Source organism: Lissotriton vulgaris, chromosome 3_1, assembly GCF_964263255.1.
Source record: "Lissotriton vulgaris chromosome 3_1, aLisVul1.2, whole genome shotgun sequence".
Classification (NCBI taxonomy): domain Eukaryota; kingdom Metazoa; phylum Chordata; class Amphibia; order Caudata; family Salamandridae; genus Lissotriton; species Lissotriton vulgaris.
Window position 1 is genome coordinate 1,410,396,060 of NC_141689.1, and position 25,838 is coordinate 1,410,421,897.

The 25,838-nt window shown below is 44.6% G+C and overlaps 1 protein-coding gene across 4 annotated transcripts in view; it reads right to left on the minus strand.

Annotated features, from left to right (window-relative positions):
* Positions 1 to 25,838, minus strand: part of WDFY3 (WD repeat and FYVE domain containing 3) — a 2,050,643-nt gene that overhangs the window by 1,533,762 nt on the left and 491,043 nt on the right. For all 4 annotated transcript variants that reach the window (XM_086961876.1, XM_086961875.1, XM_086961873.1 and 1 more), the window contains exon 11: positions 23,822 to 24,289. In XM_086961876.1, coding sequence (XP_086818002.1) covers positions 23,822 to 24,289 — 468 coding nt within the window. The remainder of the gene's footprint in view (positions 1 to 23,821; positions 24,290 to 25,838) is intronic.

The window sequence follows — 25,838 nt, forward strand, 5'->3', positions numbered from 1 at the left end:
TACTATTTCCTTTTTGACCCAAAGATCCCTGATCTGGGAGATCCTGATAAGGTCCCACTTATCAAATCCCCAGGTCCGCCACAGGTTTCCCAGGTTTTTGGAATCCCACAAGGGGGTAGCCAACGAGAGCCTGCGGTCCCAGCCCAAATGATGGTTTACGATATGCCTGTTAAGGAATATTTACAAGGTCTGGAGTAGACCGCTCTATAGTAGTTACCTCCCGGCAAGAGCCATCTATCCATGGCGTATCCCGGGTCTTTGAGGCGGCCATAGGACCCCTGGTTTAAGGATGCAAGCTGAGTCGCCCAGTAACATTTTTTAATATCTGCTAGGCTAATGCTACCATCGTACCAATTGAGGGTGAGTTTAGACAGGTCGATTCAGGGTTTTCCGTCCCACAGTAGGTCTTTCTTGAAAATATAATTTGGGGACCGGATCTAAAGAGTTCTGGAGGGCATACAGGAAGCGGGGTAGCACCATCATTTTAAAGAGGGAGGCTTTCCCCAGCAATGAGTGCGGCAAAGACTTTCAGCTCCCCATGTCTCGGTTTAATCTTTGTATAGGGGGCAGGAGGTTCCGAGTGAAACGGAGCGTGGAATTCAGCGAGATGAAAATGCCAAGGTATCTAAAGCCCTCTGTTGTCTAAATCGGGCAATTCCTCTGCAGGACAGGTAGCTCCACCGAGTTTATTATGAATCTGGGTCCAGTTTATTATGAATCCGGAATACCTGCCGAACACTGCCAGTATATCCAATGAGAAAGAAGCTTTCGGGGAAGCCAGATATAGCAGAATATCATCCGCATACAGAGATATCCTATCTTCCAAGTCCGGGAACCTGCGCAGTCCACAAATGACGGGATCCTTGCAAATACACGTGGCTAGGGGCTCCAGAGCTAGAGGAAAAAGGAGAGGGGACAAGGGGCATCCCTGTCGCGTTCCACAGCTTAATTGGAAATACCTCAGATTTCCTATTGTTCACCATTACTTGTGCCATTGGTTTCAAGTATAGTAGTCTGACCTTGCAAGCTGCCGTACGTGGGGGAAACAGGACGAGAATTATTATTATTTGTTTAATTTATATAGCGCGCAGCTACCCCAACGGGGTGTCCCGGCGCTTCTGAGTGAAAGCAGAGTGATAGTCCTGGGGGAATTAACAAAAGAGAAATGTCGCCTAAGAATAGGCGAGCACAAGTCCAATATCAGAAATGGGAAACTGACTGCCCCTATGGTGTCGCACTGGTTAAAAAACAAACATTCCGAAAAGGCACATACTAGAAAAAATGCAGGCCCAACCTGGAGTGGACCCTACAATCCTTCGCAAGAAAAGGGAGGTTTTTTGGATCTTTCTCCTAAATTCTGTTAAAAAAAGGTCTGAACGAGGAGTGCCCTTGGTCTAATTCAATCATATAATCTTTCTGTTGGAGAAAACACCTCTAAATATATTCTGTGGCCCGCCCCCTCACACTGAGCCCGGAACTCTGGCTATCTTTTAGCCACCCCTACACTTATCCGGGATCCACTTCTGGCTTTGGTTAATGTGAATGATAGATGCCCTTAATCATAACCCGGTTCTGATATGCGCAAGTTATAAAGGGATGACTGACCTCGGGGCCTCGTATTGTCTCCATCTACCTGTCAAGTCTTACTTAGACTCCCCTTCTGATATGGACCCGCTAGTTATTGGCTTCTAGACTCGAGGCGTGATCCACTCTAGATTTTGTTGATTACCTATACTCCTGTACTGGCAAGCCCCCTCTACCTCTCTTCCCTTAATGGGACTGGGACGCACCGCACATTCGCTCGTACATCGAGAAAAACATATTGGTCCGTCCCCGAGATTTGGTATGATTGTGACCTTCTAAATGACTATCCATTTTCGCAGATTGGCGATTATTAACTTCTCTCCCTATAATCCTTTGAGCCTATTCTCGGAAGTGACTTTGATCCGTGCAAAAAAATCCTGTTATCGGGCGGTCCTGGAGGGATACATGAAAGAACATGAACCCCTCTCTAAGATGGCCAACTTTTTAGGCTCTCCCATATGACTACCTAGTCCATCTTTGAGCTCTTTTGCTCCCATCTGGAAGTTAATTTGTGGGAGGCACCCAATTAACGCCGGTTCAAATAGAGACGGGAGGATTTCCTGGGGTTTCCTCGAAGGAGAGCATCCAGTTCTCAGACCCCCCCCCCGTTGGACTGCGCTATTCTGTAGCCATCCAGTAAGTGTGCACATCCCTGTATTTCTAGCCCGTAAGGTTAGTCTGACCATTTTTTGTCTGCCAAAACTTGAACTGAGCTCTGGCCCCTGTTCCCGCAGTGAAATTTGGACGTCTTTCTTCTTTTTTTCCCCGCCTAAAGAGATGTAGTGAAGAGCGAGGGCAAATACTAACCTGATGGTCTACCCATTACCAGGTACCATATGAGTGTTTACCCTGGTAACCCCGTTCTGATGGAGGTTTTAAACATCCGTGCTGTCTCCCTTGCGCGTTTATGAATTTATCTAGCTGACACTCCACGGCCAGAAGGTTTCCATAACGTGACTGTATAATGAGAGTGGTGTTTGTGGGAGTATTTTTCTATTCTGATATTTAATGTTATGGAATGTATCTAGCTTTTAATATTTGTAATGTCACTTTTCCAATTTGAAGAATCATGAAATCAAAAAAAGTATGAATAAAATAATCTATAATGAATAAATGACAGCCTTCATGTGTTGAATATGTTTTTGTGGCTTTGATGGTACCCAATGTTGCACATTCTAAACTTTAGGATCCTTTCTAGGACCTCCTCTATATAGTCCCGGCAGGGTTCTTTTTCTGATTTTGTGTAGTAGCCTGACCCAGCCCAGATCATATTTTTTAGAGTACTGCAAAAAGGTATGGCCATTCCACCATGTCGAACGCCATGGTGGCGTCCAAGGAAACCAGTATTGCAGGCTCCTGGATAGTGGCTACTCTTCCCAACACCCCGTGCACTCTGCGTAGGTTTATGGCTGTGTTCCGATGTGGCATAAAGCTTGACTGATCGGGATGTACTAAGCTATTTTTTACTTTCACTAAACAAATCGCTAAAAGTTTTGCAAGGATCTTGGGTTACACGTTAATAAGGGTTTACCGCCTATACGAAGCACAGCTGGTTTGGGGTTTTCCTTCTTTGTGAATGACAACAATGTTCGCTACTCTTTGATCAGTCGGGAGCAACTCCCTTTCTCTGCTATCTGACGACTGGGCCATTCCTTCCTGTCCAGCCATGCTATCAACTTCCCCGCCTTATCGCCATGCTCATATATTCTACTTTACGTTTCTCTCCCCTGAGCCTTGGCTCCGTCTGTTGCCAAGGCCTTGAATTAGTCTTGCTTTAGCTGCAGTAAATGTAGTTTCTCCGGGGTAACTACCCAGTCTAGTTCTTCTTCCAATCTATGGACTTCGTCCTCTGCCTGCACTATGTCCTTTTGTCTATCTTTCTTCTTGCCGGCTATCAGGGACAGGGCATGCCCACGGATTGCTGATTTGTAGGCCTCCCATAATGTTTGGGCAGAGTCCACCATTCCCTCATTCTCTTGAAAATAATAGTCAGTGGCCAGGATTAGTTCCTTTCTGGTATTTGGGTCTCGGAGATACCAGGGATTGATGGGAGCGACACTCCCAATTCCTGTGTGGCCCAGGACTACATGAACCCAAATCGGTGAGTGATCCGATATTCCTCTAGCTAGATGTTGAATTTCACGGATATTGAGTGCCTGGGATGCTGGGACCAGCATATAGTCAATGCGGGAAAGGCTGCGATGGGCCCCCGACAAGAAGCTGCAATGGATCCTATCTGGGTCATGTGATCTCCACCCATCCACTAATCCCAGAGCCCCAAGAAAATCGGGCAGCCACCTATGTGCAGGTCTAATGCCTCGCGGGGGTGCTGATCCATTGTTCCCAAGACCACTGCATTAAAGTCCAGGGTGCATGATCCTCCGTCCCCCTCTCCCCGTCAGGCATTACTAGAATACGGAGCCCTATGCGAAAGTCAGAATTTGCTCAAGTCTTTTGCATTTGGAAGACTCTTGTCATACATAGAAGTCCAACGGTGCTCTCCGGTGTCCACCCCACGCTCCCACCAAGGCCGAGCTTACGTTACATGCAGGTCTGGCCCATTACCTTTGTCTGTTGGCCATCACCCGCCCAATCCAATTAAAGTTCACACCACCTGTAGCATGTTCTGCGGTTCAGCGGCTCTCCAACCAGTCTTCTGCTGATTCCGGGTGGTCGAAGAACCAGGCCCTACCTTCGGCCTCCACCCGGAGTCTGGCCGTGAACAACATAGCGTACTTGTATCCCTTGTCTCTCAGTGATTTCTTGATTCCCAGGAAGGATCGTCGTTGCCTCTGGACCATTTGGGTGAAATCAGGGAAAAAGGTTATGTCTGCGTTTTCATAGCGGAGTGGGGGTCCCGTTCTGGCATGTTGGAGTATTACGTTTTGGTCTCGAAAGGTGAGGACTCTGGCTAGGATTGGAAGAGGAGGGGCCCCTGGTTTTGGGCGGCCTCCGGGAACTCTGTGGGCCCTCTCTATGACAACAAACTTCCCCGGCCCCTTGGGTTGTAGGTGCTTTAGGATGAGGTCTTCAACAAAAAGATTAGTCGCCTGGTCCTCTGATTTCTCCAGAACTCCCAGAATACATACGTTGTTGCGCCGCAGACGCCCTTCATAGTCGTCCAGTTTAGCTTCTGCGAACTTACGAAAGGTTTGCAATTCTTTCACTTCTGTTTGCAGCTGGGATGTGTCTTCCACTAGGCTTGTGGCAGTAATTTCCACCTGCTTAACTAGTTCACTATTCTTATTAAGGTCCGCTCGTAGCAGGTTGACTTCTACCGTGATAGACTCGGTAGATTATGGCAACGTTTTGTACCTGGGGGCGAACAAAGCTACTGTCCGCAGGTTGCAATCAGTGCAAAATGCAGCAGCCAGACTACTCTGTAAAATTCCCATCTCTACTCCAACCACTAAATACATCAGGAAGTTACACTGGCTAAAAATTGAAAACAGAGTTAAATTCAAATCTCTATGTTTTATGCACAGGATTTCCACCAACACCGCTCCTAAATATCTGCAAAACCTGGTGCGCCCCTACCGTCCTTCCAGATCTCTTCGGTCTTCCACGGCAAATCATTTTGAAATTCCAAGGACCAGGCTGTCACGCATGGGTGGCAAGTCCTTCTCATTCCTAGGACCTTCTCTCTGGAATTCAATGCCACATACATTGCGGTCTGAGTCGAATTACATCAAATTCAGAAAAGCCTTAAAAACATGGCTCTTTAACATCTAGTTTTCTGTAACCGCATTGCTATTGGGATCTGCTGCGCCGGGAAACCCTTTGTTGGGTAGCTGTGCGCATTACAAATATAAACAAATAAATAAATAAATAAGACTCCATCTTTTGTTACAGCGAGGTCTTGATCCCTGCAATGGCGTCCATGACGTCCTTGAGAGTGGGCTCTGGGTCCACCGCTGCCTGTCTCTCAACGCTTTTTTCAATGGGTGAGGGATCTGGCAGAGATGTCTTGGGGAGAGTGTACCGGTCTAGTCTGTTCTGCTGTACCGAGGATGTAATAATGACAAGCGCATCTGATAAGAATTTTAATATAAGGCCATATCGTTTATATTGTTTACTTTATACACATTTTCTTTCTAGTCTCTTTGGAATTGGTGATCTGAGTACTTCCTTGAACATCACGGGATCAGATTTATTTGTTGAATGGTGAGGATTGGAGTTTTGTTGCGACTATTGGTTTAATGGATTGACACTAATGGTTGCTTTATATATACACACCGGGGTGGTGTATATGGCTCTTTTTGTGTGGGAAGTATTTTTCTGTTTGCACTTGTGTTGGAAACTGGTTTCTTTTGTCGGGCTTTTGGCCTATAACTCTTTAAGAACACATTAGGTGTGTATAATTTTCTATTCTTTCTTTTCTTAAGGGCTCTTCCTTTTGGTCTTTGACATATGTAGACCAATATGTACCGTTTGGTGGTTAATATAAATATTATGTTTCTAATACCAGGACTGGTCTTCACAAGAAATGTAATTGATTGTGTGGACGCATTTTTCTGTAAATATATTGGGTTATCAACATGTTGTCTGATTGGACTTATGTTATGCTTGCAGCCCTGAGGAAGCCCTTTTCGGGGTGAAACGCGTTGGCTACACTCTGGGTGTATGATTCATATGTGGTCCAAGAACCCATTAAAGGATCATGTCTAACAGCTTTTGAAGAGTCCGGATAGATTCATCGACTGTGCATTTGTGCATCTTGAAATGTTTATGTTGCCTCTCTCTGCTTTTTCTTGTGAAGAGGATGCTGCAGGGCCAGATAAATGTGCTTACCCCGGGCATCAGCCACAACGGCTCCACACTGGACTGGGAAGCAGATGCTGCCACGGGGATCAAACACTTCCAAGGAAAGACTACGGGTAGGCAGGGGGTCCCTCGCCACTCCACGATCTCAATTGAGGCATCAGTACCAGGGTCATGTGCCTCACGCACCACTCTGGTACACAAAAGGGTTGTTGGTATGGAGACCCCGGGTGCGGGGGCTATGTGTGGTTCCACAGGGGAATATGATCGTCTTCCCTCAAATTCTGATGAGGTCAGAGTTCAGGTGATCCGGTCAGTCTTGGGATGGTCTCTGCCCTCGCCCAGGCGCCTGTGAGTGTTGCTGGATGATGAAGTTCTATGGGGCGGATTCAGCTGCTTGAGTCCCGAACCGCTCTTGATGGCGTTAGGTCTGTGGCGGGTCTGGTGTTTTAGTGTGCTGGGTCATTACATCTCGCAGAGCCTTCTAATGCAGAGCGGAGCAGGCGACCCCAGCCCCCTCTGTGCAGTTGTGCGGCCTCTGTCCTCCAGGCCTAGCCTCAGGCGATAATCCTCGCTTGTGTGTCTCTGGAGGCGGGGTGGCGCTGTAGACACAGGACCCACAGCCCAACCAGCCTGATTACGCGAGCACTCACGCGACGTCCAGCGCGCGCACCCGCAACAAGAAACACTCCAAAATGGGCTTTATCTGGGCCCCTGGGCGATACACAAAATCTGCTGTTGCAGGAGAGGGCACCGGACGTCTTCCGGTAGTTGAATCTCCTTTCAGGGCAGTGGATAGATGTGCTGGATATACGGGGAAGACTGGATTCAACTAGCCTTGCTAAGCGGCGGCCATTTCTCTTCACCGCTCAGCCAAGCCCCCACTGCCAGCAGCTTTGTTGTATCACAATGCAGTTTCCCTCACTGTGGAATTCCCTCAGATAAAGACACCCACTACTGCACTGCGGCTTCTAGAGACCCTAGTTCAATGCCCAAGGTCATACTACGGGTCACAAAAGCAATACAAACATACCTAGACTTCAATGACACCCTGGAGACCTGAGTTTCCACGCTTTGGGTTGCCCTGAAAGCCGTAGTGAGGGGCGAGCTCAAAACCATTTCGGCAGCAGATAATAAGGCCCACAAAGAAAAGAGATCAGCTGACAAGTCAGGTTAAAGAGTTAGAACAAACACATAGTCGAACTGGGCTCAGAGAGTATGGCGACAACTACATGCTGTGCATACTCAACTTGCAGGATTAGACTTAGCCAGGGTGGAATTCGCTGCTCTCCAGCTAAAACATTCATTCTACATAGGGGAGGATAAATCCAGACGGTTGTTACCTAACAAGCATGGGGGCCAGTGGCAGCAAGCAGGGGTTCACTCCTTGCGGACACCGGAGGGTAAGGAAGTGCTAGACAGTAAATCTATCGCCTCAGAATTTCAAGACTTCTACGCGGACCTTCATTCAGGGCAAGACCTGGAGCCCATAGCTTCTTATATGCAAGGAGCGAATACGACTCAATTCACTCCACTACAGGCGGGTTCAATAGACTCCCCCATTAAATTGAAAGAGGTTACCTCAGCGGTATCTCATCAGAAGCCCCAAAAATCCCCGGGGTCCGATGGATATTCGACAATCTTTTACAAAACTTTTTGCCAGATTTTAGCCTCTATTCTCACTAGGTTATTCAACTCTTTCTCGGGCCTGGGATCCATCCCCCTTCTATGCTAATGGCAGCCATTGTGGTCATTACGAAACCTGGGAAGGACAAACATCACTGTAGTTCATATCGTCCAATATCACTTTTGAATGTGAATATCAAACTCTTTACAGGCACACTTGCGTGCAGCTGGATCCCCAGATGTCAGGCATTATTGACTCTGGCCAGGCTGGGATTATTCACCAAAGACAATGCAGTGATAATACAAAGCGTATCCTGCATTTAATAGGTAAGGCTAACCATTCAGATGATGAGACCCTGCTGCTCTCGATAGACGCCAAGAAGGCGTTTGACCGTGTACACTGGCGGTAGCTGGAACAGACTATCCTATTTCGGACTTGGCGATCATTTACAGGCTTTGGTCGCAAGCTGGTATAGCTCACCTATTGTGACAATTAGGGTCAATGTGCCTAAAAGGGATTTCCTTACTTACACACAATTTGACATTCAATATGCAAACAATAGCTGCAAGCTCCATCTAGTAGCTCACATTGAATTATTTAAGAACTAAATTTACACATTTCAATTTGAGCAAATCTGCTACAAATGATCTTGTGCGGGAGCAAATGTTTCAAGATGTAAATTTATAACGAAAAAAACTTTTCAGAGGGTACAAAAAACGGATACATATGTCAATATAAAACACACAGTGACTGAAGTTTACAAATGATTTGTTGTTACACTGACCTCATTGTCAATAATGTGGACACCTATTTAAAACAATATAGCAGGAAGATGTAACTGATCAAACAGAAAACAAATCCTAAAAAAAATAAATTCATAGAGAAAATAGGTGTAGTTGTCAACATTTCGGTTAAGACATCGGTTAGACCATCAACTTCAAATTGCAGTTAAATCCATTAAAAAATATCTGTCCGACATTGGAAAGAAGGCTATCAAATGCTACAGCTGTTTCAAGGAGGTCCATGCTGATTAATTTAGTTATTTCCAAATCTAGCTCTTGTCAAGAGCCGACTGCAGAAACAGTGGTACATCCACGGAGCAGGGCCCACATATTCTCTAGACAAACACTAGATTTGGAACAATCGGGTCCATGAGGACTGTTCCGGGAGGGTCTGAAATAACTGAATTAATCTGCATGGATCTCCTTGAAACAGCGGTATCTATTTGGTAGCCTTCTTTCCGATGTCAGACAGATAATTTTTAATGTATTTAACTACAATTTGAAATCGCTCATGTAATTTTTTAATGGACATTCAACATTCAAATATACCATCCCGAAGATGGTCTAACAGATGTCTTCACTATATAGACCGAAACGTCGACAACTACACCTATTTTCTCTGTGAATTATTTTGTCAAGGATTTGTTTTGTTTGATCAGTTACATTTTACTTCTATATTGTTTGGAATACGTGTCCACGTTACGTTAGTGACAATGAGGTGTGTAACAACAAATCATTTTTAAACCTCAAGCACTGTGTTGTTTTATATTGACATATGTATCAGTTTTTTGTACCCTCTGAAAAAAAATGTCATTATAAATGTACGTCTTGAAACAGTTACACCCATACCAGATCATTTGTAGCAGATTTGTTCAAATTGAAATGAGTCCATTCAATTCTTAAATAATTCAATGTGAGCTACTAGATAGAGCTTGTGACCATTGTTTACATATTGGATGTCAAATTGTGTGTAAGTAAGGATATCCCTTGTAGGGACATTTACCTGCTAATACATTGATTACCAAAGCCACCAAGGGTGTACTGGGTCACCCACCTTTTCTTGTACCAGTCAGGGTTAATGGCATCACATCATTGCCCTTCCCCATCAACACAGGCACCAGGAAGGGGTGTCCTTTGTTGCCCGTTTGCCTTTTACATGGAGCCCGTGGCCCTGTGCATCAGAGAAAACTCGGAAATTACAGGAATCGCTTTTGGGCGGGGAAAGACAGACTATTAGCCTATACGCTGATAATGTCTTAGTCTCTCTAGTTAACACCTGGACTGCCCTCCTGACTTTCTTAGATGAACTGTCCACATTCGGCTCTGCATCGGGATTTTGAAATAACGTCAACAAATCACAGGCCTTTGCCCTATCAATATCTCGTAATCATTTGGCCCGCCTTAAGTACCAATTTCCTACACAGTGGGCCCACACATCGATCCTGTATATGGGGATCCAATTCACCCCCACGATCCGCCAAAACCTCTACCATAAACTACAACACCCTACTTCGCCGGATCAAGGAGGTCTTAAATAGCTGGAAACACCACCGCCTCTCTTGGATTGGGCGCATTGCTGCCCTTAAAATGACTGTTCTGCTGAGGGTCCTATACCTCTTCCAGACGATACCAGTCACTCTATTGAAAGGGATGATCCCCGCGTTCCAGATGAAATTTAATCAATTTGTGTGGCTGGGTGCACATGGTGCTTAGTTATTTACCTCTGGGAGCTAGGGGTTTGGGGTGCCCAACCTTCAGTACTACTTTCAAGCTGAGCAACTGCGCTACCTCCTGGAGTGGAGCAGAGACCAATCTGAGAAACACTGGCTGTATCAAGACTTGGCAATAGCCGGACTTCCCTTGTGCAAGGTACCCTTCCTCAAGAAAACACAGGCCAAAGAGCTTGCAAAGGTCCCCCATTACTAAGGCGATCATGGAGGTGTGGGGTCAGGAAGCAACTCGACGGGGCAACTCCATTCCCTTCATTGACACCCTTGGTCGACAACACAGATTTTTGTCCGGGCTGCAGCAGGGGGCATTGGAGGCCTGGCATCAGGCAAAAAGTCACTCTGCGGGTCAGCTCTTAGATGAGGAAGGGATAATACCATTTCCCTAATCGCGACACCAATATAACTTGCCTGAGACCAAAAGAATGCATTGTTTACAACTAAAACACTGGCTCTTACACTCTTCTAATCTCTCTGCGGCAGCTTACATCTTACGAAAAAAGGGTGGTGACCAAAACCACTGATAATAGGCTCATTTGTCTTTCTACGCCAGCCTACCCAATCACTGAGTATCCCCAGCAGGATAAGGTGGGAAGGGGAACTGGGGTGAACGTTAACCTCAAAGGTAAGGGAAGAGATCTATTACAGGGCGAGGCACACAGCCCGAAACACAGCAAGTATAGAGACTGCCACCAAAGTAGTTACTTATTGTTACCTAACCCCAGTAAGCCTACACAGGGGTAACCAGGAGCGAAGTCCACACTGTTGGCATGACTGCGGCTCCCTGGGCACTATACCCCATCTGTTATGGGACTGCCCTTGTTAACAGACTATTGGACAAAACTCCTAGATGATATAGATCTACATTTTGACACACAAATACCCAGATTCCCCTTCTACACAATATTGAGTATGCCCAACACCCTAACCTTTCCACTCCAATCCAGCAGGGGGAGGCAGATGGGACTATCACTGGGGGCGGCACTTCAGAACATCCTTGCCCACTGGGGTTCCGGAAACATACCCACTTATCAGGGATGGCTCCACAGATAATGGTATATATTAGGAATGGAGAGGATGGCTTCCTCTCTCGCCGCCTATAGGGCTTCATTTGGGGAGATATGGTGCCCATTTCTCACACTTCTATCCACAGAATTTCAGAAGTTCACTTGCCCCAAATATCTGCGCGTTTTCAGATTAACCGAACCCCCCTCCCGACCTAATGACAAGTGATATGTAAACATCCCAGGAGGAATTCCCGCTGTTGCCGACATACTTACTCCTTTGTTATAGAGTACTGGGGGAGGGGTGGGGGGGAGGAGGGGAAGAAGGGGTTATGTTAGGGGGAATGTTAATTGTTACTGATTTTTGATATCCTAAAGATGTTTACATGCAGTGAGCTGCAACTCTCCTTTTCTGATATTCCTGCTATGCACACGCGAATAAAAAGATTTAATACAATAAATTGCACAACAATATCATCATCCGTAGTCTCCCCAATTACCTCCTTGATAGCTGCAAAAAGTTCTAAGTACTGATGGCAGCCTGATCACTAGCATGCATTAAAGAGCTCACATCCGCCCCATACTTGAAGGTCTACATTGGCTCCTCTTCAGACCAGGGCTTTGGCCCCAAGATTACTCGCTCCCACAGATTTAATAACTTTACACATTTTCCAGGGAAGTGGTTTTTCTTTTTCGCTTGATTTCAGACTGCCTGCATATTTAAGGGGTTCACCCCTGCCCCCTCTCTAGACCCGATCTAATGCTAAATACTGTTGCTCTAATTGTGACACACAGTTAAGAGGCCTGCGATGTAACTGATCCCAAAAATAATAAAGTCACACGTCTGTCTACTGAATAAAAATGTGTCCTACACGCAATGTAGACACTTGTGATAAGACATTGCGATCAACATTGCCCGTGGTTGACCCAAAGTATTGGAATCTCATACGACTTCAGAAATACCAGTAAATTACTCCTTCTCATCAAACCTTTTCCTCCAGGTTCTTTCTGTCAAGCTGTTTTTCTATGCTCTCACGGCTCGTCCTCTGGTTTTTATAATAATAAGTTTCTCCCTCGTGGCCTGCACTTACAGGCAGCTTGGTTTAAGCCAAATTAAACAAACACTATTCTAAACATGCTCGGCAGCCCTTGCTCTCAGAAAGATTTTGAATCAACTGCTAGAAAGCTAAGATTTGCAATGCTTCAGAAGATTAACCTGCGACCCACCTTCATTCGGTCACTGTGCAAAGAGGGCCTTTATGTAACCCTCAATGGAGTACAATAATGTCATTTTTAGAATCGGTTACACTTGACAGGGCATTGGGACAAGGACAAGCTTTTCCCTGTGCCCTTTCGTCGGATTTTTTTTGCTGATCTGCTAAAAAAAAAACTCTCAAATACTCCTGAGTGTAACAATGGAAGAAGTATGTGAAATCTAGTTTTGTATCATGATAATGTGCTATTTCTGGATCCAACTCTAAAATACTATTTGCTGTCATATCATATGCTATGGAAGAAATGCTCAATTTTATGGAGGTCTTTACAGTATACCATAACTATACCACTTTACACAACTATTGGGACAGAAATCCCACACATCACTCTCCAATTGATAAACGTCTCCTTCTACTATTCAAGAATACCCACATAGCATGTAATGTGGGATGTGTACAATCACAACACTTTAGCTGCTGTGGAGGCTCATAAACCCTGTATGATAGCTTGGAGCAACCAATGGCAGGTTATATTAATGTATTACTAATGAGAAGTTGGTCAAAATTGCAAATAACCTTATCCCAAGACATTTTTTCACTAGTGTTAAGAGATGAAAGGTCTATAATAAAACTTGTAGTATATGTTACATTTTACTTGTGTTGCCCATGAATCAATGAGTTGATCAGTTCGTAATGAGGAATCATATGAAATTAAAGGATAAAAAAAAACACGAGCCACTGTAACTCAACAAAAGTTGCCACTGAGTCACAAGCATTTTGCCTCTAGCTATAGGTTTGATTCCTGGGCTGCGAAGCCTCTTCACAATAATACGTTTGGAGATAAAAGCTCCCAATGGCTTACATCACTAGTATTTTCCAGGCATTCATATGACCCCCACTCTCACAACTAACACTGCCAATATGGCACATCTGGAAAATGTACTGGGTTTTGCCTCATTTTTGAAGATCGCAATACTGGAGATGGCTGATCTTATTAGAATCACTTTCGATCACTTTCCCTCCTGAAAGGGAGACCTTTAAATTGTAGGTCTTAAAGCACAGAGTAGAAGGCAGAGAGTAGAAGGCAAATAAGTCAGAGAACAACTGGCCCTAGCAAGCATAATCATGCAAAATATGTCTCATTATGGAGCGATACAACAGATTTTAGTTCATACCGTCATGCATTGAGTACTTAAAACTACAGAGAGGAAAACCACACACAGTCTTGCCGCAATTAATGCAGCATCTGCAGCAACAACAAAATACATTTTCATTTGAGTGTCATAGGTAAGATGTCACACCTGAATCCCAGGACCTGCTTGTTCACTAACAAAAACAAACCATAGGGTCCGAAGCACTCTTTTATACAGCCAAACTGCATAATGCAGCATTGCATATTTGTAGTCTTAAAGTCTCGTTGAGAAGTCAGTATATCCAAAACACCTTATATCATAAAATAGAAAATATGGAAGTTTTAAAATAAGTTCCCTAACACCCTTGGTAAAGAGATAAGATAAGAATGTTCTCAGAGGTTTGCCACAACATTTTGTTTGTAAAGCCATTTTCAAGTTGCAATCATGCCACACAGTGCATCAAACAGGTTTTGCCAGCTCAGTACACCAGTACGTGAATGAGAAGGAAAGTGATCAACATTTGATGAAACCAACACAATCAAAGAGAGAAAGTAAGGTCATCTGTAGAAATAATTACTATCATGCAGTAATAGTTCTCATAACATACTGCACCACCAAGAGTCTTCAAGCATGTGTCCTGTTCAAGGAATTTACATTGTCCTCATCAGGCACAGAAACCCCGTACATTAACTACCAAGGGAGTCCTGCTCTGCTTGCATCAGCAGCAAGGAACTTGCAGTTCAAGAGTCAAATCAATGCACTCTCAATAAAAGCTAATAGGACATGAGGAATCAATGTGCTAAGGTGGACTTTACATTAGCTGCAAAAACCAGTACATTTTTTCATTTCAAATAACTTTATTCGATTCCAGAAGAATCATAAAAGTATACTGATAAAAGTCATCAAATATCGTAAATACAAATCACAAATGGTTTTTCACAGATAACTAGTACATAATGATCATCTCCAAACTTAAACACCAGCAGAAACAAAATATATTTCTTGATATGTTCCATTCTTAGATCTCCACATACACTGCACCAGGTTTAACGCATATTTAAACCTCAAACACCTCACGCAACACCACTTATGTCTCTTAAAGCTTGCCAACCATATCACACCGAAGAGCCCCCTAATGCGACAGAACATATCGAGGATTACATCATTCTTAGCTTAGTGAGTCAACGAGGCTATTAGCCTAAGCATCAATAAAGTTGGCTACTAACATCTGCTTCCTGTGATTCAAGAGTAAAATCTCTCAGCATACTGCTAGGAGGATGTTTTTAACGGATTACAGCATATGATGGGCTGATATCCTCATATTATTGATTAGTCGTTACATTGAGATTATTTGGTAATATCGACATTTAAAAAAGGCAGTCTTCTTTAGTTGGGATCCCTTATAGGGTTATGTGAAGTATTTTTTGCATAAATTCACTAGACCTCAATGGGGGAGCAAAAAGTGTCTGCCTCCTTATTGTGCGAGTAGAACAGTGCAATACCTCTAGTAATGCTCTTTCTGGTAGATGCCCAAATGTGGATTACTAACCTTCTTAATAACCCCTGGGGCCAGATTGGGTTTGGGAACCCAAAATTCAATGCACCTTTGCATCAGTAGGTGGTGTTGTGCGACACTGTGCCAACTTCATTCCCCTACAGAAGTGACAAGCATATAAGTGCTACCCAGAAGCGATGACGTCAGTTTCTTTCGTTAGCTTGTCTGCACCCTCAGACTCCGATCCCATCAGAAAATCAGAAGGACCAGTGTGCATATTCCTAAAATGGGACCTTTTTAAATGGAAATGAGATCACTCTACAGAAGACAGTGAGGAATCTCCAGCAAGATAGAGTTTTCACCAGAAATAGTGTACCGAAGTTAAGTAACTAGTTCTTCTGATGAATACTTCTAACCGTAGATTCCCCACCTCAAGAATAGATACCAAATCAGGAGGTGGGTCTATGGAATGGCTCTGATCAAAAAATCCTGCATAAGCGGGGCTTGGTCTGGACAGAGACCAAACTACATGTGTCTCCACTGAGCTCCAAGACCGTGCTTTCAAGTTGAATTTGTAAGAATTGTGTATTGGAACTCCTCTATTATGGAAAAGGGACAAAAGGTCAATAACAATTGTGAGTATCTCGCTCCTTGTTAACCGAGGAACACCAGTGCTCCAATTACAAAAAGACTAACTGAACGGAGAGAAACCCGGAAGGGAAGCCGATGCCTGTGCTGCTCTAAGAATTTAGAGCTTACTGCTCAGACAGTGTTTGGTCATGTCCTGGCATCTTTGATGGGCAGTTTGAATCCGATCTTGGCCTGTTTGGAGTACATAGAGAAAGAATTGGCCAAATTGAACAACATCCTAGTGGAGCAATCATCCACTGTAGTGGGACCATCTGTCCCAGCTGAGTCTATCATTCCATCCTAAGCGACCAACCCAAGCAAGGGGGCCCAGGAATCAGTTTGTGGACAAGGAAACAAGGTTTCAAGGAAGACCAGTGGGTATGGAAAAGACTCAGAATCAGTAAAAGGATCTTTGGAGCCTATGGGCCACAGGTCGGCCAATAGCTTAGCCCAAGCTCCCATATGACTGCACACCATATGTACTAGTGCTGAGACGCCGCAGTTTTAGCCCCTCAAATGTAAGAGGACTACTATGCTCTAAAAAATAAAGTAGCCCACTAGCTAAGGGACAAATGTAGGGGGCATACAGATGTTTCTATGGGGATATTAATAAAACTCCTCCCTGGATTGGGCCTGGGAAGAAGCAAGTGCCTGGGAATAGTATTATCAATTTTAAGTCACCAAAAATGGTTGAATCATTATTAAACTATTTTTCCTCACAGTGATTTAGTTTAGGATCCATCCAGGTTCTGCCATTGGGATAGTTTTTTAGGCCAGAGGTTCTTCCATTCAGATTCATACAGGGAAGCACACCCTATTTTGGGTCTGAAACTCAAACTTTTAACGTAGAAGTCCGAAACTCTTTTGAAGAGCTTGCTGACCTGGACCAACTTCACTCCAGCCTGGAGGGGGCTTTCAAGCTTGATTTGTATATTAGTACAGAGAGGTCCTTGCCCACGTGCCAATGAGTGCATCAGTAAAGGCCTCACTGAAAGATAGAAGTGGTCCAGTCGATGCCTAGCCAAGCTCAAGGACCACCATAGGCACATTGGTTTTTACCCCCATAGTGGGGAGGTGGCGGTTAAGGTCTTCTTCAGCACTCCCAATGACTCACAAAGGATGCGCTTTCTTATATTGCTTTTTCAGGGGGCCAGTATCAGGTGAGGTATCCAAACCACTAGCATCCTTTAGGTCCATGCACCAGTTATCCTCACAATACAGTGGGGCCTCAACTGAGGTCAAGATGATTTTGTTTCGGAGTCAGACACTGCAATAGGTCATGGATCTTCTTCCAGCAATGTGGGTGCCAGCATCAATGTCCGAGGGAATAGCACAGATGAACAAGCTACTTACCTTCGGTAATGCTTTTTCTGGTGGATACAGTATCGGTCTGTGGATTCCTCACCTTATGAATATCCCCCTGCGTCAGCAACGTTCAGAAAATGATTTAGTAGCCTGACGACGTCATAGGAGCACGGCATCGCGCACAACTCAGACTGACATCACTGACTCCTTATAATGACTACGTCGGCGTTATGACATCAGTTCCGCTCTTTTTTGCGTGCCTTCGAGGCACCCGGACGGACCAATGACAGTAGATATATACATATACAGTGTACACAGTACATAATAATCAAGATAACACACATAGTGTGAAGACAATGCATGAAAAACACAATATATATACAAAATATATATATAGTCTGAGTCTGAAACTGAACGATGTAATCAGGCGAATATGGGAGCCCAAGCTAAACCATCACCGGGTCAGGAGATACGTTTTTTATGCAAGGAAAGACTACAAACTCTAAGACCTCGCACCCGGCAATATTACGGAAACAGTGGGCAAACTATAAACAACGGCAGAGGCACAAGGCGAGGAGGAGGAGGAGGGTACCAGAAACCAAAGAGGGGCACGGGACAGGGGCCTATGAGCCAGTGACAACTACGAGCGCCACGAATCAGACAGCTATCAATTTGACTCCCCTCAAATTAACTACCAACGAGGAGAGTATCCTTAATCTGGGACTGACGTATGCACCACCTTGCAACTTTAATTATCCTACCAAGAGGTGTGACCTATACAAAGCAGTTAGAAAACTGAAACTGCACAAATGTTATGCCCTCAAACCTAAAACTAGAGGTCCAACACAAAATACTAGGGAGGCTGATTCAATGGACATCCCAGGAACCCCCATCTCTGAGGACATCGTGCGTGATTAATCCCAGAGGACACATCGGCGGCATTCATATAGCGCTCCCAACACAATTACAGGGCTACGAAGAGCACTACCTGGCTGCTTGCGCACCACATTTTGGCCGAGTGTGCAGTTATCACGAAAACACAACCGCGCGAAGAAGGCTGGCTCTTTTAACTCATGTTTGTGTTAATGTTGAGCAAATGTTAAAATGTTCGGAGCGACTTCTTGCGCAACTAGTTGGAGGCGTAACATTTTATGAAACTCTAAGGATACTGACATTAAACAGCTTGTTTTTTAGGGTCATGGTTGTAGCGGGGAGAGCGTACCCCCCCTTGAAGGAACTCCTGTAGTAGACTGGTGGGCTTCTGACCTAGATGACCCTCCCTCTTGTTCCCCACACCAGGACAATTCAGATCACGACTCGCGGCATGTCTGGCCAGATGACTACGCCGGAATAGGAGACGGCTCCTTTAACTGGGAGTCTGTGATGGAAGCCACACCCCGGACTGGCGTATTCACCACCGGATTGGTGAAAAGAGAGGAAGCAGAAAGGACGGCGTGTGACATCACCAAACGCCGATCGGAGGAGGGAGAGCAGCTCGGGTGGAAGCCGAAGGACGGAACAGCAAACTCAGAAGACGCGAACGGGGAATACGGTGCATACGGAACCAAGGCGGGAAGAAGGAGAGAGGAGCCAGCCGGTATCCGGACCAGAAGGAACACCAGGAGGCCATCGACATCGCGAGCCGCCCAGCCACACTCACCAGGGAGTGTGGCTACACCAGGTACGGCAGCGCGATACTGGGTGGTTTGGGAGGCGGGTAGACAACGCTTAGTACGCGTAGAACCCGCTGTATAGGACGCTTGGTAGTGTAACTATACCGGCACCCTGCACACTAGTAATATACATGGCATGTATCACGGTGATCCCTGCACACCCCGGGTACTCCTGATGGGAAAACACATTTAGTTCCTTGTCCTAACGTTAGTCCTCATTTCCTTTTTATGGTCCCGCATGAACTTCGGTGGAGCAACCGTTGAAGACCTGGATACAGACAAAGAAAGCAGCCCACCACCCTAAGCCAGGAAGCAGAGGAGTCAACCCTGCGATATTTGAGATAAAGAACTTCCCAGAGGAGAAAGAAAGTCTTATAAAAATAAAGCCCTATATACCACGCTCCAGTCTCCGTGCCCCTCATTCTCCCCCTTCACCCCCGCTACAATGGTTTAAGTGCCTGCCGAACTGTGAGGTGCTGCCTAGACCGTCTCCGAAGGTTCTGGGAGGCGTGGAGGCCGCGCTGTCTGCACCGAGTGAGCTACATGCGCCTCTGGGCGCGAGCGTTAGATGACACCATGTGCCCCCCCCCCCCCCCCAAGGCCTCACGCATTTTACCACATAACCTGAATTGCAAGGATTCTAGGTTCGGTTAATGTTTCCAATACATGCTCATAACTCACGGGCTCTTCTCAGACCAGTGCTTGAAGCGGAAATCTAAAAGGGCAGGCACTTACTATTGCGAGTATCCGTTTGCTCCTGAGAAGTGCAGGCACAGAGGCAGTCCCTATTCAATGTATTGCAGCAGTGCTGAGAAGTGCAGGTACCCACTATTTACAGTACCTGCCTACTCCTGAAAAGTAACGGTACACTCCCATTAAATATGTTGCAGCAGTGCTGGTACTCACATGAAATACATTGCAGCAGTGCCACTCTCACATTAAATATTGCAGCAGTGCAGAGAAGGGCCTGTACTCATTACTCCCCCATTAAATGTATTGCGCAGTGGCGGTACTGTCAAATGTATTGCAGCAGTGCTGCGAAGTGCCGGAACTCTTACATTAAATGTATTGCGCAGTGCCGAGAAGTGCCTGTACTCTCACAATAAATGTATTGCAGAGGTGCCGGTACTCTCATATCAACTGTTTTACAGCGGTGCCGAGATGTGCCGGTACTCTCACATTTAATGTATTACTGCAGTGCCGAAAAGTGCCGGTACTCCAACATTAAGTGTATTGCAAACACCACTGCCATACATACACGGCAGAAGCATACACACACGGATACCACCACTGCCATGCACACACGGACACCACCACTGCCATGCACACACAGACACCACCACTGCCATGCACACACAGACACCACCACTGCCATGCACACACAGACACCACCACTGCCATGCACACACGGAAACCACCACTGCCATGCACACACAGAAACCACCACTGCCATGCAACCATGGAAACCACCACTGCCATACACACACGGACACCACCACTGCCATGCACACACGGACACCACCTCTGCCATACACACACGGACACCAGCACTGCCATACACACACGGACACCACCACTGCCATACACACACGGACACCACCACTGCCATGCACACATGGACACTGCCATGCACACATGGACACCACCACTGCTGTGCACACACGCCCAGCGCTATCTTTCAGCCTCGCCAACGCTGTCCCACATTTCCGGTCTTACAAATGTCCCGTTTATTCTTAGCAGTCTGTTCTTTTTGCTGTACGGGTACAGTTAATCGTTCAGTCAAGATGCAGAACAGGATAAAATATTGCTCACTCGTCATCCAGGTAGATTCAGGGCACATGAAACTGAGATTTCACAAACACGCCTGAAAATGGTAGAGGCCCTTGCGCTGTGCGCTCATACATGAAAGACAGGCAGACATACAGACACACACACACACCCTTTTTAAAGTTCCCCGCTCACATAGCGCATGTGCACCATCACACACAACATGGAGCTTCCATTATACTGTAAGCATGGAGCGCTTACACACACATACCATGCAAAGAGATCCCAAAGTTAAGTAAACAGGACTTGTAGTTACATTTGAGGATGCCTGTTGGAAAGCTTGTGTTCCTCGCAGTAAAGTGGAAGTTGCAAAACACTGATCCCATCATGACTGATTAAAAACAAGCATTTGCAATGCAATAAGTCTCGCATTTGCGCAAGTTTGAGCTATTGACATTGCAAATAACAACGCCTTTTATTTTTGTTTTTAAAACATAAAAGGCATTGTCATTTACAATGCAAATGGCTTAAACTCGCATAAATGCGAGACCTTTTGCATTGCAAATGCTTGTTTAAGTTTGCAAGGGTTTCTGGGTAACAGAACCTGGTGGGAGGCAGTCAAGTCACCCCATCCTGGATTCCCCAGGGTGTCTAGTTTTAAAAAATGTATAGGTTTGCTAGGTTTCCCTATGTGCCGGCAGAGCTAGCGTTCAAAAACTACAGCTAGGCACTTTGCCAAAAAAAGGGTCAATTTTCACTGCGAGACGGAGGTGTGACCACGTTGCGTTTTGCACCGTTTCCTGTCGCAGGCACTAGGCCGACCGACACAAGTGGGGTACCTTTTTTTCTCTGAAGACTTTGGGGAATACGGGGTAAAATGAAATTTGTGGATACACGCAGATTCCAGAACTTTCCACCACAGAAATGTGGAGAAAATGTGTTTTTTGACACTTTTTTAAGTTTGGGAGGGTTTCTGGGTAACAGAACCTGGTGGGAGGCAGTCAAGTCACCCCATCCTGGATTCCCCAGGGTGTCTAGTTTTCAAAAATGTATAGGTTTGCTAGGTTTCCCTGGTTGCCGGCAGAGCTAGGGTACAAAAACTAAAGCTAGACAATCTGCTAAAAAAGGGTCATTTTTCACTGCGAGAGAGATTGAGGTGTGTCCACGTTGCGTTTTGTGCCGTTTCCTGGCGCGGGCACAAAGCCGACCCACACAAGTGAGGTACCGTTGTTATTGGGGGACTTAGCGTAATTAAGATTTGTAAATCAACTGTTATTACCTATTGAGTTTCCATGCATTTCTTCCTTCCAAATGAGACATTATGTAAAAAAGAAGTCATTTTGAAAAATGACCATTAATTGTCATGCTAGTAATAGTATTTCCAATTTTGAAAATGTGCAAATATGTACTGTTTCTAAACACTATAATTTGTACCCATTTCAGAAATCCATAGGTGTCTTTCATACCATAGGTGTCTTTATTCATAATAAAATACCATTGCAAGTTGCTGCTCAGTTTTTGGCTCTGGGTTCGTCGGGTTCTTGGTGAACCTACAAGTCCTATATATCCCCACAATCAGGAAGGCCCAGCGGATGTAATGGTATATTGCTTTCAAATAGATGTCATAATTACAAGAACTACAGATGAAAAGGTTGACACAAAAGGCTGTTTTTTTCAACTATTTTTCAATTTTTCCAATATTTAACTGTTAGTTTCTATAAAGAAACCTTCATGGATTTAGACAAATGACCCCTTTCTGAATACTGAATGCTGTCTACTTTTTTAAAATGTATAACTGTCCAGGATCCATTATTGCTTTCATACTCATTTTTACCATTCACTGGAAGGAGGTTGAAAGCACTAAATATAGCAAAAATAGTCTATGTCCCAGAAAAATGCCAAAACTGTGTGAAAAAATGTTGGTTCTCTGACAAAAGATTGTCATTCCCTAAAAGCTGGGGAAATTGTGATTTCAGCCCCAGAAACCCTTTTTTGATAACATTTGCAGGGGAAAACAAGAGGCTTTCATTTGCAGGCCGTTTTTCCCATTTTTCTGAAAAAAACTAAAAATTTACAGTATTTTTGCTTAATTTCTGGGACCTCTCCAAATGAATCCACAAACCCTGTGTACCTTTAGAATCCCCATGATGTTGGAAGAAAAGGACGCAAAATTGGCGTGGATACCTTATGTGGTCAAAAAGTTACAGGGGTCTAAGCGTGCACTGCCCCAAATAGCCAAAAAAAGGCTTATCACAGGAGGGGAAAAGGCCTAGCAGCGAAGGGGTTAAATCTGTCAAACACTACATGACCCCAATAGGCTCTAGTACCCTCACTGATTGAGCAATCTGTCAATGCCTTGATGCTTTTTCAAAATAACCAATGCATTCTCCAAATGCATTTCTGTACTTGAACAGCCCAGACCACACCTACACCCTATCCTTGGATACATTCTACCCTAGCTATGTTGCACTTAACAAAAGGGCCCAGTACATTTGTTTATACGGGCTGCAGTGGGCCAGAAATGAAGAATTAAAACAAATACTTCATGTTCTTTAAAACCAAGCCACCCAACTGCAGTTCACTACTGTGTTGAGACTTTCAATGGGTTCCTTGAATTACCTGAAGTAAAGACCTATGGTAAGGAGTCACTTATTGGCCTTGGGAAAATAAATGGGATGATACTTTTTAAAAAAACTATAATTACAATGTTTTCTAAAGAGAAACCATAAAGACGACACAAATGAGCACAGGGCAGCAGAACAGAACAGCAGGTCAAGATACATTCAACAAATCCACTTGGTGCAATATGTAAATAGGTCTTTAAAGAGAGAAGCAGCATCGATCAGACAGCAGGACAACTTCAAAGACACGGAATAACTTCCTGTGTTTTAGCTAGGCCAGTAATAGACCATTCTAATCTTTGTGGTAAGTCATAATTTAAAGTCTTGCACTGGAGAAATGATGGGACTGCAGTCCATGTACGCCTGGAGTGCTTCTGAGCTCAAGTTCCGGAATAAATCAATTGTTACCCAGGTTATTGCAAAGCCTCAAAAACTCAGTTTTACCTCCATAACATTAACTACACAATAAAGAGCAGAATTTGAAAGAAAGTGTCATACCTGGTTCATTTAGCGCTTGAGCAGGATCCTTCAACAGTGCTGCATATTTATGCAGAAGATTGACCATCACCTCCACAAGCCCCACCTCCCTGAAGACATCTTTGAAGATAGAGTCGTGACGGGTGAACTTCAGCAATGTCTTCATAGCAGCAATGCTGCAGGGGTATGAGACGTTGCCTTTCAGAAGGATGCTCACACTAATCAACTCCTTGCACGGGATATAGTTCAAGCTGAAAACAACAAACTCCAGCAACTCAAAGTATTTGGTTTGCACTTCAGGCAGCTTAGAAATCTTCTCTGCAAACTGTGACAAGGTATGCTGAGGCTCCAGGATGAAGTAGTTTGCACTATCCGCAATGTATATATTTTCAATGGCATCAAGGATGACCTGTGCAAGGTAGCTGGTGTTCGCTTTCAAGAACGTGTTCTGGAGAACGGCGAATGCCTGGACATTTTTTATGCTGTGACCTGCAACCAACAGGCAAAAAAAATTAATATGCATGCTATTTGAACTTATTAAGTCTCAATATATAAAACATTATCCTAACAGTTTTGCCTCCTAGAAGCCCTCGTACATTCATCTACCTTTAGTTTGACTAAATTGACCTGATCAAGCCAGGAGGTGTCTAGTTTTAATGAAACACCAATCATCCAGCACTCAAGGAATTCCAGGATGGTACTTGTTCTGCTAATGGCACAAACAGATGTGACACCAGAAGAATTCGAGTTTCATCAGCATATAACAGAATTGCATTGTCCGGTCTTACAATAACTGTGCCCTGTGACTCGATGAAAAGATCAAACTGTTTAAGCCAAGGATGGCCATCTAATGCATGTTTTCGCACATTGTGGTGGAGGCTAAAGAGATTTGTTTCTTCAGAGTGGATTGTGGTGATACTTCACCTAACTGAAGAAGAAACATAAGGAGATTATTTGGATCCAAGGATGAGGCTACTCAACATTTGAAGTAGGGCCTGACTAACTCAATCTCTGTAAACCGGGATCTCCTAGAGTGGAAAGAATGCCACCCTGGTATACCTCAAACCCCAAATACTACTTTGTACAATAGGAGCACAAGTTACTAGACAGTAGTTTAAGCATATAAACATTCTAAATGCATCTCTACCAAGGTGAAAGGTAAATAGATTACCGTAACTGCACTGTACCCAAACACATTTAAAGGGATGACAGGAGAAGAAAAGGAAAAAAAAAAACAGATTCACGATATCTGTCCATTCTTCTCTTTACATCACCTTCATGTCAAAATACTGCCCATTGTTGATAGGTTTGGCGGCCATGCTGGAATCACGTCAACCGATGCCAAAGCAAAATTGGCAGACAAAGGTATGCTACTAGGGAGTTTATTCTTCTTGAATGGTCGCCGATTTGCTAAAATATTTGGCAGCATGCATATCCGATTATTTTCTTTTGCCCCCTTGTCTTGCCCGTTCTCTTAACCCACATGATTCTGATTTGGTTTTTAGTGGCCTCTGTTGTTTCTTCTGGCCTTTGCTCACCGCATGCACCAGCTGTTATAGCATATTAATATCCTTCCACAGATGCATGATTCACAACTTTCACTGCTGGTTTACTCTGGTGTATCCATAGTCCAAATATTTCCGAGTGCTATATAAACCCACTATTATGCAGCTGAAGTTTAACCTAAAATGGCTTAATTCCACTTCTGGATAGATCTCAAATACCTACTACTGTGGGGCTGTGGTTTAACATAGGGGGCTGTGGTTTAACATGGGAAGCCCGAACTACGCTCCTCGATGGACCCCTTGGACATTTTACCGTATGAGCTCTGACTTAATGTGGGTTGCCTCAATGCCGCACCTGGGTTGACCCTACAATGGCTGTACCTGTGAATAATCTTTTGACTACACTGTACCTATTTCCTGGTTGGCCTGCCGTTAGAGACAGTAGTGTGATGTTCATCAACACTCAAGGCAACTCCCAGTGCCCTTTGGATGATCACGTTCCTCTATTATGATGTCTCTTTGTTTTTTCAGAA